At 37.5% G+C, this 14,491-nt stretch overlaps 1 protein-coding gene across 3 annotated transcripts in view; it reads right to left on the bottom strand.

Annotated features, from left to right (window-relative positions):
* The window catches only part of RNF220 (ring finger protein 220), a 293,502-nt gene extending 286,566 nt beyond the window's left edge, over positions 1 to 6,936 (bottom strand). For all 3 annotated transcript variants that reach the window (XM_026707184.2, XM_087929798.1, XM_087929799.1), the window contains exon 1: positions 6,200 to 6,936. In XM_026707184.2, coding sequence (XP_026562969.1) covers positions 6,200 to 6,824 — 625 coding nt within the window. In that variant the 5' untranslated portion in view covers positions 6,825 to 6,936. The remainder of the gene's footprint in view (positions 1 to 6,199) is intronic.
* Positions 6,937 to 14,491: the final 7,555 nt, after the last annotated feature.

Genomic DNA, 14,491 nt, shown 5'->3' with positions numbered 1-14,491 from the left:
GTAATAATTACTTGGTTACTGCTTGGTCAGCTATTTCTCAGCAGTGCTATATTTCATTTTATTCAACCAGTTATTTTACAAAGATTTTCTACTTTAGAATTTATAATGTTTAATAGTGCTAGTATTTGAAGATAAACAAATACAAAAATCCCATGATTTCTATGAACTGTTGTTAGAGATTATTACATTATTTTATGTAAAAATAATACTACAGAGCTCTAAATTGAGGCCTTGCATATTAACTTATTCGTTTATAAATTTGTAGCAGCTCATATTTTTTTCCAAAATTAACATGGTAATAACAATGTCATAACACAAAATACCAAAGATGTTCAATGCCCAAAAGGGGAAAAAATCAAACTGGTAATTTTATCAAAATGAAATAAAATAGTTTAATTTTTTTTATTTTTTGAACATACTTTTAAAAGACATATTACCTGAGGCAGATCTCCTCACTCTTAATTGTAAGACTGGTCCTGCTAACCAATATCAGGGCCCAGTATTCCTACTTTTAAATAAAAATAAACTGAGACAAAAAAAAAATACACAAAACAGCATAAACCACAAAAGCAATATAATATAATGCTCTGTAAGCCTAAGAAATTTTTTTTGTACAATGCAAAAAAAAATTAGGTCTTCTAACAGATGATGCCAGCCAAGCTAAGTTTGAACTTTACTGTGACAAACAAGTTCCTCTCCCTAGGTTTTAAGATATGCTCTTAGGATTGAAGAAAGTGGCTGGATTAAGAGTTCATCTTGCCCAAAGATAATAAATCCATAATTATTCATGCAAATACAAACACAAACACACAGTGGAAGGAAGGACAATAAATATTTAGTGTCCGTATGTGCCCCCTTCCCAGTTGTGAGAAGATAAACATAATGTTTATATCTTGCTCAGTGCTCCTCGGAGTCCCTGTTACAAGCCCTCAGAGTTCCCCATAAAACAGCAATAAGCGGAGCCTAAAAGGAAATCGGGAAGGCGGGGGAGTAAAAGCTAAATCACCAGCGTTTCCCAAACAAATGAGAAATCTGGCCGTGCAGCAGAGACTGTGTTGGGAAACATTGAGAGGCTGAAACCACCCTGCCCTCCCCCACAAATGATCAATTAAAAGCCATCCTTATGCCAAGGGCCAGGCATGGCCAGGCAAGCGGGCTGCCGCAAAGACAACGGTCCTCTGGATCAGTTCTGCATGACAATTGATGGGAAGGGGCAGAAGGCAAGGCCCATCCTCTCACCATGGTGATTAGGCATTCCAAGTGTGCAAGGCAGCCTCGGCACACATAAAGAGAAAGGGAAGCTGGAGACCTGAGGAGGCGAGCCAGGCCAGATGGTCCTGCAGCCGGCAGCACTGGAGCAGCTCACACCCAACTCTCCGCCACGTTAACGGCCCAAGCCTTTCTTTATGCCAACATCACAATTAAACAGAGCAAAATGGCAAGAAGGTTCAGCAACAGTTTGCTGAGGGGATGGGTGGCCGAAGGAAAGCACAGAAGGAAAGGACTCTGACAACCCGAGAAAATGTAGTTTACACTTCCTTACTAAAATATGGCCCATCACACAGATTCTTTTCTTGAGAGGTAGAACTGATTTTCTACATTTAAAATTCACCACAGATATGCATTTAGCCATTCTATTAGCGATACAGCCATTTCCATAGGATACCTTTCTACTTTGTTTTAAAAACAGACCTGATATTAGATCATGTCTAATACCTTTTTATAAGATGGCTTTACTTTTCTTCTTTTAACAACCCTCAAGTACGGCATCAATTATTTAAAAAAAGAGTTCCTCAGCATGTAACTGTAAAACAAGCAAACAATGCATACATTTTGAGTGTTGGATGATTGGAATACACCCCCACCTTACTTTAGACCCTAGTGTAAACACCTGGTCAGCCTCTGCTCTACTGAGGTAGCCAGAGCTAAGATGACGCTTGAGTCAGTTGTCTAATATGCTAAGAGAAAAGAAAAACCAGAAATTAATACATTGTTGTATTAATACATTATTGTTGTTGCTACTTGGAACTTAAACTCAACAGCACTTTGACTTTCTTAAATATTTCCATTGATTATTGAAGTGATTTCCAAAACCAATCCAAATACCGAGGCCTAATAAAAAATTGAATGTCTTCTGTGATATAAAACTGTAAGAAAAATTGAAGAAAGAATAAGGAGACAGAGTTTTTCTACCACCCCTAACAGTCTTAAACTGACCATTTCATTATGGGACATTATAAAAGAAACTGCTGCTGATAAATTGTAAGAAGAAAAATGGCAAAAATAGATAACATACAGTGTTTCAACAATAAACCAAACTTGAATAAGAGCAGTAAAGGGGGGGAACAGTTCAAATAAGCACAATATGTAGGCTCAAAATAAAGGCCAAGGCCCTTACAGTGCCAGTTCATTGGGGATGGGGAGCATGAGGTTGGGGAAGATTCATGCATAAGGTAATAAATTTTGAAGATCCCATAAACAGAAAGAAGAACAGTGCTTTTGCCAGTGGTACATTTTGGTGTACGTGATCCAGCTGTTGTTAAGGTCTCTCCACTTTTCTCTCCTGAAAGGACACACTCTGATTATTAGTCTACAAGGCCATCAGTAGGAATTAGAAGATAAAGAAACTGTTTTTTAAAAGTTACACTGATCTGTTACACAGACATAATGTTTAAATCTATTGTACCTGGATATTAAGGTCAAATCACTATTTTAAGAATCCAATATCTGCAGGTGCCTCTGTACTACACATGGAGTGTAAACCATCTTCCCCCATTTGATTAACACTCAGTGAACATATAAACATAGATACCTGGATAAAATATTTATCTTCATAAACAAATTCTTTATTCTTCAAGGCTTTTGTGCAGAACTCCTGTGGATTCTTTTCCGGAACACAGGGAAGGAGAATATTTACCATATACTGATGCACTGAAATATTCCGAGAGGCAGATTGTAAAATTAAGCTTTACATATATTCACAATGCACTTCCAACGTTGTCACTAATTTTGGGTAAACTTTTGTATATATAAAATGTAAAATCTGTAAATATAAAATCCACAAAAGCTATGGTTCAACTCAATATATTATGCCATTTTTTAAAAGATCAAAACATATCCAGAAGGCAGTACTCAAAGCAATGTTGACTGACCAATGTAAATCTTAAATAACTTCTCACATGGGTAGGGAATCAATCTAGATTTACACGACTAATTAACAGAGATAAGACTCTTGTCTCCAGAGAATGTAGACATACAGTATTGTTCTTAGTATCTTACTAATAAAAGGAGATGCCTGTATCTATACTTGTATAGTGATACACTTTGCCCTTCATTAAATTCCATTAGCTTTGGATGGCATTCCTTGTTTTTTTAAAACAAAACAAATACCTCCCACAGTTTCCACAAGTTCTAAGCTTGCTGATTTGTATTATTTTTCATTAAAAACAAATAAAGCAGTGAGTGAAAATGCCAAGTTCAAAATTATAAGTAACAAACAAAGAAAGAATAGAGTCTGCTGGTGCCAGACAAAGAATGTTATGTGTTGTGATTGAAGTTATTCACACATCATGCAGTCTGATCCCATTTCAGTATATGGAAGACTGCAAACAAACAGTCAAAATATTTCGCAGAGCGCCTCTTGGAGACATAAGGTTTGCTAATGCAATGATTTTTACTAGCTCCATTAATACAATTTTGCAAATCAGTTTGTCTATATAATTGTTTCTCTAAAAAGTATTGTAGACAATTGAAAAAAGAAACCTTATTTCACAGAGAGGTTTATATATGTTATATGTATTTTTAAAAAATTGAGACACATTTGAAAGGGCTAAATAGCTAGGAATTTATAAAAACCAATATGCCACATTTTCATTCATATGAATATGCGTGAATTCCTCTGGTTCCATCCTCAGCCTCATACTAGAAACTACCAACAAATAATCTTTCACACATGAGTTATGTAGCTTTCTTGTTCATGATTCTGAAATATCCAAGAATATATGTTCTATGAAAAAAGACCTAAACATGCCAAGGGTATTTGAAGGTCATAATTACATATAACCAGGTTTGTTGCTCCTCAGATAGAGATACTTGCATATTTTTACAGATAATAAAATGTCTTTAAAACTCATGATTGTTAACATAAAGCTTTAACTAGATGAACTAGATGAAGTCAATATTCAACCCCAACACTTAACCTAATCATTGCTAAGTGTAAAACCTATTTTATATTTTACCTGGGCAGGCTGGTATGAAGCCACTTTTGGTCTGCTTTTCTTGAAACTGAATTTATTTTTCATAGCAAAGAAAGGAAATATCAAGAATGAACAGACTGGAAGGTTAAGATACAAAAACCTATTTGTAAAATATTTTTTACTTGTTTGTAAAAGTCTATATATCTCCTTCATCCTTTAAATATGTTTTATGTAGTTCCTCCAAACATTATCTGAGAATTCATGAAAATATTTGTATAGAAAAACCACTAGAAAAACCCTAATTCTTCTGAACTGTGTCCACATTTAAACACATGTTTACCTCTGAGTCAATCACTTTCTAAACACTGTTCAGTGAGTTCATAAAATATTTGTTCATTTATTCCACTATTTAACAGGAGCAGTTAGCAAGATGAAGCAATTAATGCACTTTAAATATATTTAATTGACAGAGCCAGCATTTTGAACATGACTTCCAATATGCATAATCTGCATTAATTTCATATTTGTAAATTGTTATATTTACATTAGTAATGCATACTGTTTTAAATTATAAAACATCTTTATTCAGGTCAAATCTATCTTTTCTTACCTTTCAAACTTTATTATTTCCCCCACCTTTTCATACACATGCACACACACACACACACACACACACACACACACACACACAAATTATTATACTCAAACATCAAAGACAAGAACATTTAGGAGGTTCTCACTCAACTAAGCCACACTACTGAAAAAGCTCATAAGCCTTAAGTGCAACATGTAGTTTTGTCTTTGAGGAATCATTCCACACAAACACTGACATAAAAGACAAACTCATAGCATATTTCAGAACCAACGAGCGATGGATTTATAAAGCAGGTTGACTTTATGGTGACTTTTATTGACAAGGTGCGGAGGCTTTTGGCAGATGCCTCGTAGCACTGGGAAGTTAACACAGTGCCTAATTCAAGGAGACAGCCTGAGGAAGCAGCACAGACAGGGAGAGAGTGGAACTATGTCTCTATTACTCTCCTTGGTGTCATAAAGAAAAAGAAGAAAAATGGTATCCAACAGGGAACCAGGGAGTGCTCCAATGTTTTTTCAAAAGGGGCTGGAAATCTTTATTTTTTTTTCTCCATCTTATCACTTCTTGAAAAAATGAAAGAAAAGGGACAAAGCAGTGTGAGAAACTACCGAAGGAACTAATGGGAAGCAAGGGAGGGCAAACTAGCTTAACATCTAAACTACAGTATGTTTTGAAATTGGAAGAAACCAGCCTGACTCGAACACTGCCTTATCATCAATATATTAGATAAGTACTTCTTGATCTACTTTCCCCTAATGAGGTAACTCACGGCATTTAATAAAGAAGGGATTACTTGGAGAAAGGAATGCTCCAGTAGATCTTAGATGAATTGAGTTCAGTTTAGCTTAGTCTGTGAAATATTTTCACTTCTGTAATTCTACTTTTGCACTTTTAGAGGGTATTACAGAAAATTATTGTATATTAGTGCAAGAGGTTCAGCCTGCGTAATACATTATGAGATGTCTTAATTTCTGTTTTAACAACAGAAGTTAGATCAGTTTACTGAAGTCAAGTCTAATTAAAAAGAAACATGTTTTACACTAATATCAGGGTAAAAGTACTGTATTTTGTTACAACTGGCATCAATTACATAAGGACAGAGGTGGAAAATAAAGCTTACAAAGACACTATCTTCAAAAACTGAGTTTCCTGAAATAAATGTAGAGTCAGACCCCCTCCCACAGAAACTTTCCCTCTTTCTGGAAGGTTGGCAGTTTTTCTGCTAGTTGGAACTCCAATCTAGCAGAAAAGAAAAATTATTTTGTCTAGATCTCTTCCTCTGAAATTCACTAATATTTAAAGGAAAATGAGGCCATATATAGTTTGGCCTCTTTAGAAACCTCAAGCATTCAGAAGCATTACCTGTTGAGGGTTTAATAGCCGAGTTAAACAAAGCTAAGGTACTTACATCTATCATTTCGGTCCTCCGGACTAGATGAAGTCTCCCGGTCTGAAATGAGGCCAGAGACAGCAAAGATCTTTTTTCCAGTATCATCAATTTTGAGGGAGCCGGGAGAGCCAGATGGAAGCTGGGCTCCAAATTCATACTCCTTGCCATCAGCATCTGAGAAGCGAAGGTGGGGAGAGTCGGTATCATGACAGTTCTTCAGGCGCTTGGCAGGTGTAAAAGCCGACTGATAACTCTCCCGGTCCTCAGTGGAGGCAAAGGGACGGAAGGCCCCAACACCACTATGGTTCAGCATGCTGATTGGGGTACAGTCCAGATTAGGGGGCGCAAACTGAGGATGTAGATGCAGTAATGAAGGTGGAAAATCACGGTTGGTGAATGCTCCAGGCACCCCACCTTGTCGGTGATACATAGAGGCAAAAGTATAGGAGCCATTGGTGAACGGGATGTGCACATCCTTGTCCACTGACACAGGGACCCCAAAGGGCCTGGGCTGTTGGCAGGGGATGGAAGCATCACGGCTGGCTTCAGCAGTGGAAGCCAGGACCATCAAGGCTGGAGATGCCAAAGGATTGGGAAGGTAGGAGGAGTTTTCCATCTTGAAAGCTGCCCGGTGTAAGTCCATTGGAGTCTCTTTTCTTGACAGGGCCACAAGGGAAATGGTCTTCCTTGGATGGAAAACAAAGCGATGTCTGGATGTACAGCTGAGAGATCTCACCGAATCCTTATCACCATTCCAAAACTGAAAAGACAAAGAAGGGGAAAAGAGGAAAAACACAAAAAGTTGAATTAACAGCTGGCAGTTCTTAATATAGCAAGAAAATTGTAAAAGCCTAAGCCAACTTTCCACGTACTGTTCTTTTAGAAAGCCAATAAGCAAGTTCACATGTTACTAGAAGTGTCTCTGACTCCCTCTAAGGGTCTGTACAAGTCTTCCTCCTTTTTTTTTACAGCTTTACCATTAAACTTAAGATTCAAGAGACAGTCCACCCAAGGTAGATAAAATGTGGCACAGAAGACCTAAAAGCCAACAGAATCTGTGTCTTATGATGAGAATGCCACCTACTCTGGCCTTGCTATCCTCCTCTTCTGCCCTACAGAAGGATAACGGACCAGTGAAGATTCAGATCAAGCCACATGTTGAAGTGGGGGTTGAATGATTTGAACAAAAGTGCAGTAACTATATCTAGTGACAAATTAAACATATATTATTCCTGCCAGACAAAAATACTGGAACCAAATATTCTTGGAATATGTAAACCTATGACTACAACATCTGAAAATATCAATAAAATAAATGAATACATTATTCAAAAATTATAAATGAAAATGTATATACTTCATGAATATACAAAAATATGAAATAGATGCAGTAGGGGAATATATTCCAATTGTGCAGATATGTATCATGTTTTGGATTTTCCATTATCCTTAGTGATGAAGGGAGAATAAATAATATGTCTGAATCATACATTTAAGCTATTCTTCCATTTTTTACAAAGAAAACAATAACGACATCAATAAGTCCTTGGCGTCCCTGATAATATTTGAAATTGTAATTAGTGGCTGTGCCATCTGATCTCTTCGAAGCATCTGCCTTTTAGTTTGAGGACAGTACAAAATGGATCAGTAGTTTTACTTCCTAATGTGCCCATGCCTAACTAGATTTGTAAACTGCCCTCAATATTCCATTAAGATTTAGAGGATAATTATACATATACATACATACATACATACATACACACACACACACACACACTCTTTTAAAATTACTTGCTGAGTACAAGAAAATAAATCTCATGTTCTCTCTCTGTGTATGTATACTTCCTTTATGTACCTATGTATTAACAATCTTTGCTTCTAATCCTATTTAGGTTTGAAAACTCATTCCCCTATTATAACATTAGCATCCCTTTTGTTTCTTTTTAAATTTCTGCCCCAGCCATGAAGTATGCTAGAATTCACTTCACTTTAATATACAAAGGCTTACTTTAAAACAATATACTAGCCTTACAGCACTCAAAAAAATTCATATAATAAAAAAGCAGTACAAAATGTGTCTGTTTGTTCCAGAAGGTCAGGCCTAGCAAATAAAACTTACTAAAAGGATCCCATTTCTAATGGAGTGGCTTTTGTATTATCTGAATGGCAAGCCTAGGTTAACAAACTCTATGGAATGCTTGCTACATCCTTCATGCAGTGCAGAAATAACATTTCCTTTTCTTCTATCCTGTATCCAGAAGTTTGACAGTATAGTAGTGTGAAAATGGACTGACATCATCTACTGCATTGTCTTCCTTTCTTATACAAATCAGTGCTAAAAGATTAGAAGTATTTCATTAACATTTTTGAATCACTTTCACATCTTTAATAACTTTCATCTGAGTTTTAGCTGTGGGTGTAGACATGACAAGAGTAAACTAATCAGCATTATTTTGGTTGATCTTTCTGAACAATGAGATGTTTAAAGATAACAAATAATCCAATATAAAATCAAAAGCTACAATAATGGTAAAAGGTTATCGGAAATCTGAATATTTCTTTAATTTTAAAGCAAAAATGTATACATAATTTACCTAGGGAAGGAAACATTATCTGAACTGACATATGATAATCACAATCTCCAAGGGAATGAAAGAGGGTGAAGAATGTATCACTAATGCCACTATCCCTGCTTATATTAAATGTATTTAATGGAAATGATACTTAACACTCCTTACAGAATAGTGTAAATCGTTCCGGCTATCTTTTTCATTTGACAATAAATCAACATATTTTAATAATAGTTCAAACTGAATTTTATTTTAAAAAACTCCTGCATACTTTTCATTTTCCCCTTGTCTATTACATACCTTCTGTCATCACCTCATCCCATGCTATTATTCCCAATCACTGCCATCATTAGAAGCACATATGGATGAAGCTGCGGCAAGACGAGTCATAATGAAAATCTATCGTTAATGCACTCCCAAAGTCAAAATGTCATTGTTTTTTAAATATGGAACCCAAAATAAGAAAACTAACTGGCCTGCTTAATTAAAAAAATATGGATTGGATAATGAGCCTGAAAAAATACTTTGGTGAACAGAAGTGAGTGGGTACAGACTAAGTAAGTAACTGTTACTTTTTGCCTCTATGCTGATTTTTTTTAATTTAGCATCCTGTGCAAATCCAGATTAAAATAACTCCAGCTATTGATCCGAGCAGTGGAATTGACATTAATTTTAGTTCACTTCTCACTTTGCAAAGGGATCAATAGGAAGTAATAACAGCTGACATCCTCGCTGAAAGGAAGAGAAAAGACAGTCTAGCGACAGAAATCGAAAAGCAACCAAATAAATCAGCAGATACTATTCCATGGCATCAGACAAACTCCAAACAGATTGCAAAAAGTCTTTGTTAAATTAACTAAAGGAGTGGAGGTGGCCAAGGGGGTGGAGATAAATCTATGAAGCTACATATAACTGTCCATTGGTTATCTCCGTTAGACAACCCTCTGAAGCCTATATTCCGATTTCCTACATTTACAAGTTTTCAAGTTGATGGATAAAAATATTTGAACATAAGGCCACCCACCCATCTGCATCTTTTAAAAGTACAAACTGAATCAATGTGAAAACAGAAACACCATAAACATCTAAACTTAGAATGAAATTTAGTATGTCAGGTGCAACTAGCAATTTTTTAAAGGAAGTAAAACTATGACACATCGTTCTAATCATTTATATACAGTAAACTGTATCAGTTTACTGTATATAAATGAGTTTTTAAAAAGGTCATCTTAAACTACAGGTGGTAGCCTAAAATATATTTAAAGACAAACAACCAGAGTTTTTAATGTAATAAATTGCTTTTAAATTCTTAATTAAAACAGGTATTCTATGTTGATGATATTAGACTTTTATAATTTTTGGCTATTTTAAAATGTTTGGAATTAAAATGACACAATATAGATCTATGATTTTTTTTCCTGCTTATTGTCAAACATTAAAACTAACTTTATTTTTCATAAAAAACACAAGCCTCAAAAAGATATTTGGAGGGTACCTTTAGATACTACAAGGTTGAGTCTCTTAGTGCTTCTTAATCACATAATTTTACAAACAGGAATTTGAAAATATATTTGTGGTTAAAAAAATCCTAATCTTTACAAAGCAACCATTCCAGCTCTTGGGGAATTAAAGTGTTCATATGTGTTATGCATTAAACTAAACTGGATTTCCTCCTAATAAATTCCCAACAAATACGGTACCTGACAGTACAAAGAAAAAATTCCCATCTTAAATTAAGGAATTCTACAGGTTGTCATATCTTGCCATTAAATATCTGGAAGACTGAGAGTTCTAAAGATAAGTACAAAAAGAATGCAAACAACTTGTAAAAAGGGGGGGGGGGAGCTGGAAAAGACAGGGTAGAATAAAAATAAGAATCTCTGTGGTGTGAAACGCAGGCCACCACAAAAGTATGAATAACTATTTTTAAAAATATAATAGAAAATCGAGTCCCCAGATGTAACAGAAAAGCAGCTGCTTTGATTTGCTCCAATTTCTGGGGGAAGTCTCTTTTCCTGCAGAAAACTTGTTATTTCAGGAAAAAGAGAAAAGAAAACCTTGAGAGAAAATTAAGGTACCAGGCTTTGGCAGAGAAAAAAGCAATGTAAATGTACAGAGATTTTTCTTCCCAAGGCTATATAATACATGCATTGTTTGCCAACTTTACAAAAACCCTTTCCAAAAAAAATCAAAGTTCATAAAAAAGGTATGAATGAAAAATGAAAAAAAGTAAAGATTCTCTACTGCTCTGACCTGTCAACAATTCGGATCTTTCTCCAGCCCGTCTCCAAAGTAGATACAGAAAATTCTTAAGTTTTCTCAGAGCTTAATGGATGTGGGGTGGGGGGAACTATTCAAAACTGCTTTCCTGATCAAGTAATTTTATATGTGTGTGTGTGTGTGTGTGTGTGTGTGTGTGTGTGTGTGTGTGTGTGTGTAAGTAAACTGATTAGGCTTTTTATCTAACCATCTTCCCAATCCCTAGTTATTAACAGAAATAAAATAAAAGCGTCATTCAAATTTCAGCAGGGGAAAAAAAATCCCACTTTTATCTTACTTTTTCCAGTGCAAATTAAAACAGGTGTCTTTTCCGGGTTATTAGCCTTAGCACGAAAGAATGCAACTGATTTATATAGTTTTGAACAAGAGAATTAAAAAGGAAGCTTCCGATCTTCCCATTTCACTAAATACAACAAAAAAGAAAAAGAGAAGTGTCCCAGAAGTGTATCTGGGAGATACAGGAAATCAAAAGGAATTCCTCTTAATAAATTCACTCTGCCGTGCCCGGTCGTTGGTTTTTGGTTTTTCTTTTTAATAACCAGAAATCTCTACTGCTTTGCGCCTGTAAACTTCAGGACAAAACCAGTTCGGCGCATTGCAAAGAAAACGAAATTTTCGTCCCTTCCAGGAAACAAGTGCGGGGGAGGATATCTTCCCTCTGTCCCGATTTCTATATTCGGTTCAGGGTTTATTTTCTTTTTAAAACTACCAAAGCCCATCAACCGTGCGGATGACTCGAGTTGTTTGAATTTATTGCAACAATCCCTTCTCTGCACATTTCCTGTCTGGAAGGCGAAAGCATTCAACGCAACTCCTGAATTGGTCACTGCCTAATGATTTCATTGTGCTCAAGCAGATGGTTTTTATGCATTTCGATCTACAAGGTGAGGAATTATTTCCCCTTCCTTGCGACCTCTGTGCTGACTTTCCTGCCTCTTTCTTGCGACGGCGGCTGTATTCCACCAAAACCTCGAGGCTTTTTAGCTTCTGAGCTTTAAAGGCGCATTAAGTTTTTACTCCAGGAATCCAAACTGTTCGTTTTCCGTTTTCCCCATTTCCCTCCTTCCATGGCTTCCAAATGAGTTTGCGATTTGCTCGCTGTAGCCACCACGGCTCTCACCCTACACCACAGCCTTTCGCTGTTTCTTGCAGGAAAAAACAAACAAACTAACTGCAAAAACAGGCAAAGCGACTAAGACTTTATCTCTTGGAGAAATCCGGGCGTGTGAAATTCTTTGAAAGAAAGGAAGTTGTTTTTCGAAACTTCAACCTTTCATCCAAATTTTAAGTATCTGACGTACGCCGCAATTATCGCAACGAAAAAGAACTGGGACCAAAATAGGGACAAGTCCTTAATGGCTATTGGTTAATTGCCAATAATCAAAGTTCAAATGCGCGCCCGTCCTACAGTAAAACTGAAAGCGTTTGGGGAGACGGCGCCGATTGTTACGCGAGGGGTAGCTATAAATGCAAAAAAAAAACCCAAACCATTAGAATTTATTTAAAATTATTAATAATTATTAATTCGTTCTTCCCCTAAGGTGCCCCTCTCCCGCTTGGTTTTGTTTGGGGGAAACTGCTTTGTTGCATCAGGAGACCTTGAGACCTGCGAAAGTCGGGAAATACCTCCATGTGGTGGTATTGCCGCCTCCCTTAAAATAAATAAATAAATAAAACATCTAAATGTTGTTGGCGCTAATTGGGAACGCGCTGTTTTCTGTTGGATTTTGCAAGAATTCAACTCCGGCATCTGATCCCACCCCCTCCTGTGTGTACTATTACCCACCTCCTTCCTCCCCAGGAAAATAAAGAGCAGGACGGGAAGGAGGAGAGTTCTGGGATCAGGGCTAGGCTTCCGAGGGGAGGGAGCACCCCACTGATTTGATTTTTAAATGCATACTCATTAAGATTCCACTCCCCACGTATATTCCCCCACAACACACAGACAGAAACCCACACACCCCTTCCAACATTTCCACCCCCAAGATCCGATAAGCAATGGCTTGCCTTCAAACTTTGTTCTGGAGAACGGAGCGAAATAAGAGACAAACTTGACTTGCAAAGTTTGACTCTTCCAAACATTACTGCCTTGAATTTTGCAGAATCCCTCTTAAGTACCAGGGTAGAGGATTGAATCGAAACTCCGGCGATCGACCGCTTAAAAGTTAAGATACACGCACCTATGGAACCCACCCACCCCTCCCGACAAATGCACATGTGTCCGACTTTCTATCAGCACCCCCTCCCTCCCTCCCTCCCCCGTAATTTCAAGATGCTTACCGTGCAAATGTCTCAGAAGGCGGCGTCCCCCTTTGATTCCGGGTTGGGGAAGGCAGGGTTCTGAGAGGTGCGTGGGGAGGAAAGCTGGACGCACTAAGCCCGGCGCGCGTGTGTAAGCGCTTTCGGCCAGCATGGGAGTGAGCGAGAGCCTGACACGGCTGCTGAGAGCCAGGGAAGGCGCAGCGCTGCCGCTCGAAGCAGCCTCTAATCAGTGAATGAGCCTCCACTCTCTCAGGGATTCCTAGCCGCTCACACGCACACACACACGCGCGCGCTCGCTCGCTCGCTCGCAAACACACCCGCACTCGCGCACACACACACACACACACACATTGAGAGAGATACAGAGCCGGCCTGAGAACGGAATACATTAGGGCAGGGAGGAAGCTTGGGAAATGGAGTCCACAGCTGGAAAGCACAGCTGCTCAGGGATGAGTTGCCCCCCTCCCGGACTCGGGCCAGTGGATAAAAGTTTGACTACAAGAAGGGTGAGGGGAAAGGGTTTCTGCCTAAGGTCCACATGTTTCCTACACTTTTTAAGTTCGGTGTAACTATATTCTATCTAGAACCGAGGCTCCTTTCGCAGGAAATAGCTAAGTGGGCGCTGTCCTTCCTTTAAGCTGTCCTTCAATTTAAAATTGATTCTCATCCGCTTTTCCTTCCATTAATAGCTTTAGAAATAAGGACATTTCCCCATGTGATGCTTAAATTGACTTGTACCGACACTTGCCCACACATTGTTAGTGTAGGCAAAATATGCATGGCTGAAAATTATCTGCTGAGCCCATCCCTTGTTAGCAATACTTTTCCCATTTAAGTTGTTTAAACTTAAATTGTTGCTTAAATCTCTCGAAGTTCAAATACCCCTCTAAGTTGGCTTTATCTTAACTGTTTTCATTAACACAATATCCAAATATTCCAGGAAGCGTAATGTACTGTGTAATGTGCAGTATGGAACAACATTTAAACTGTAAAAGATTATCATGACAATATGTTAAGCACAAGGACTTTGAAATAAGATCCACTGACTACAATTACATTTATTCCCTAGCAAATTCACAACTGCAATGTCATTTGAGAAAACACTGATAATAATGTTAACAGATAATTGTTTGTACACTGATCTTATAGAATTAGCAACAATTTATATTTACTACTAAACTGGGTCATTTTTCATGTA

Source organism: Pseudonaja textilis, chromosome 3 (genome assembly GCF_049901715.1).
Source record: "Pseudonaja textilis isolate UNSWEBS1 chromosome 3, rPseTex1.2, whole genome shotgun sequence".
Classification (NCBI taxonomy): Eukaryota; Metazoa; Chordata; class Lepidosauria; order Squamata; family Elapidae; genus Pseudonaja; species Pseudonaja textilis.
The sequence above is the reverse complement of the archived record's forward strand: the minus strand, read 5'-3'. Positions and strand labels throughout refer to the sequence as shown.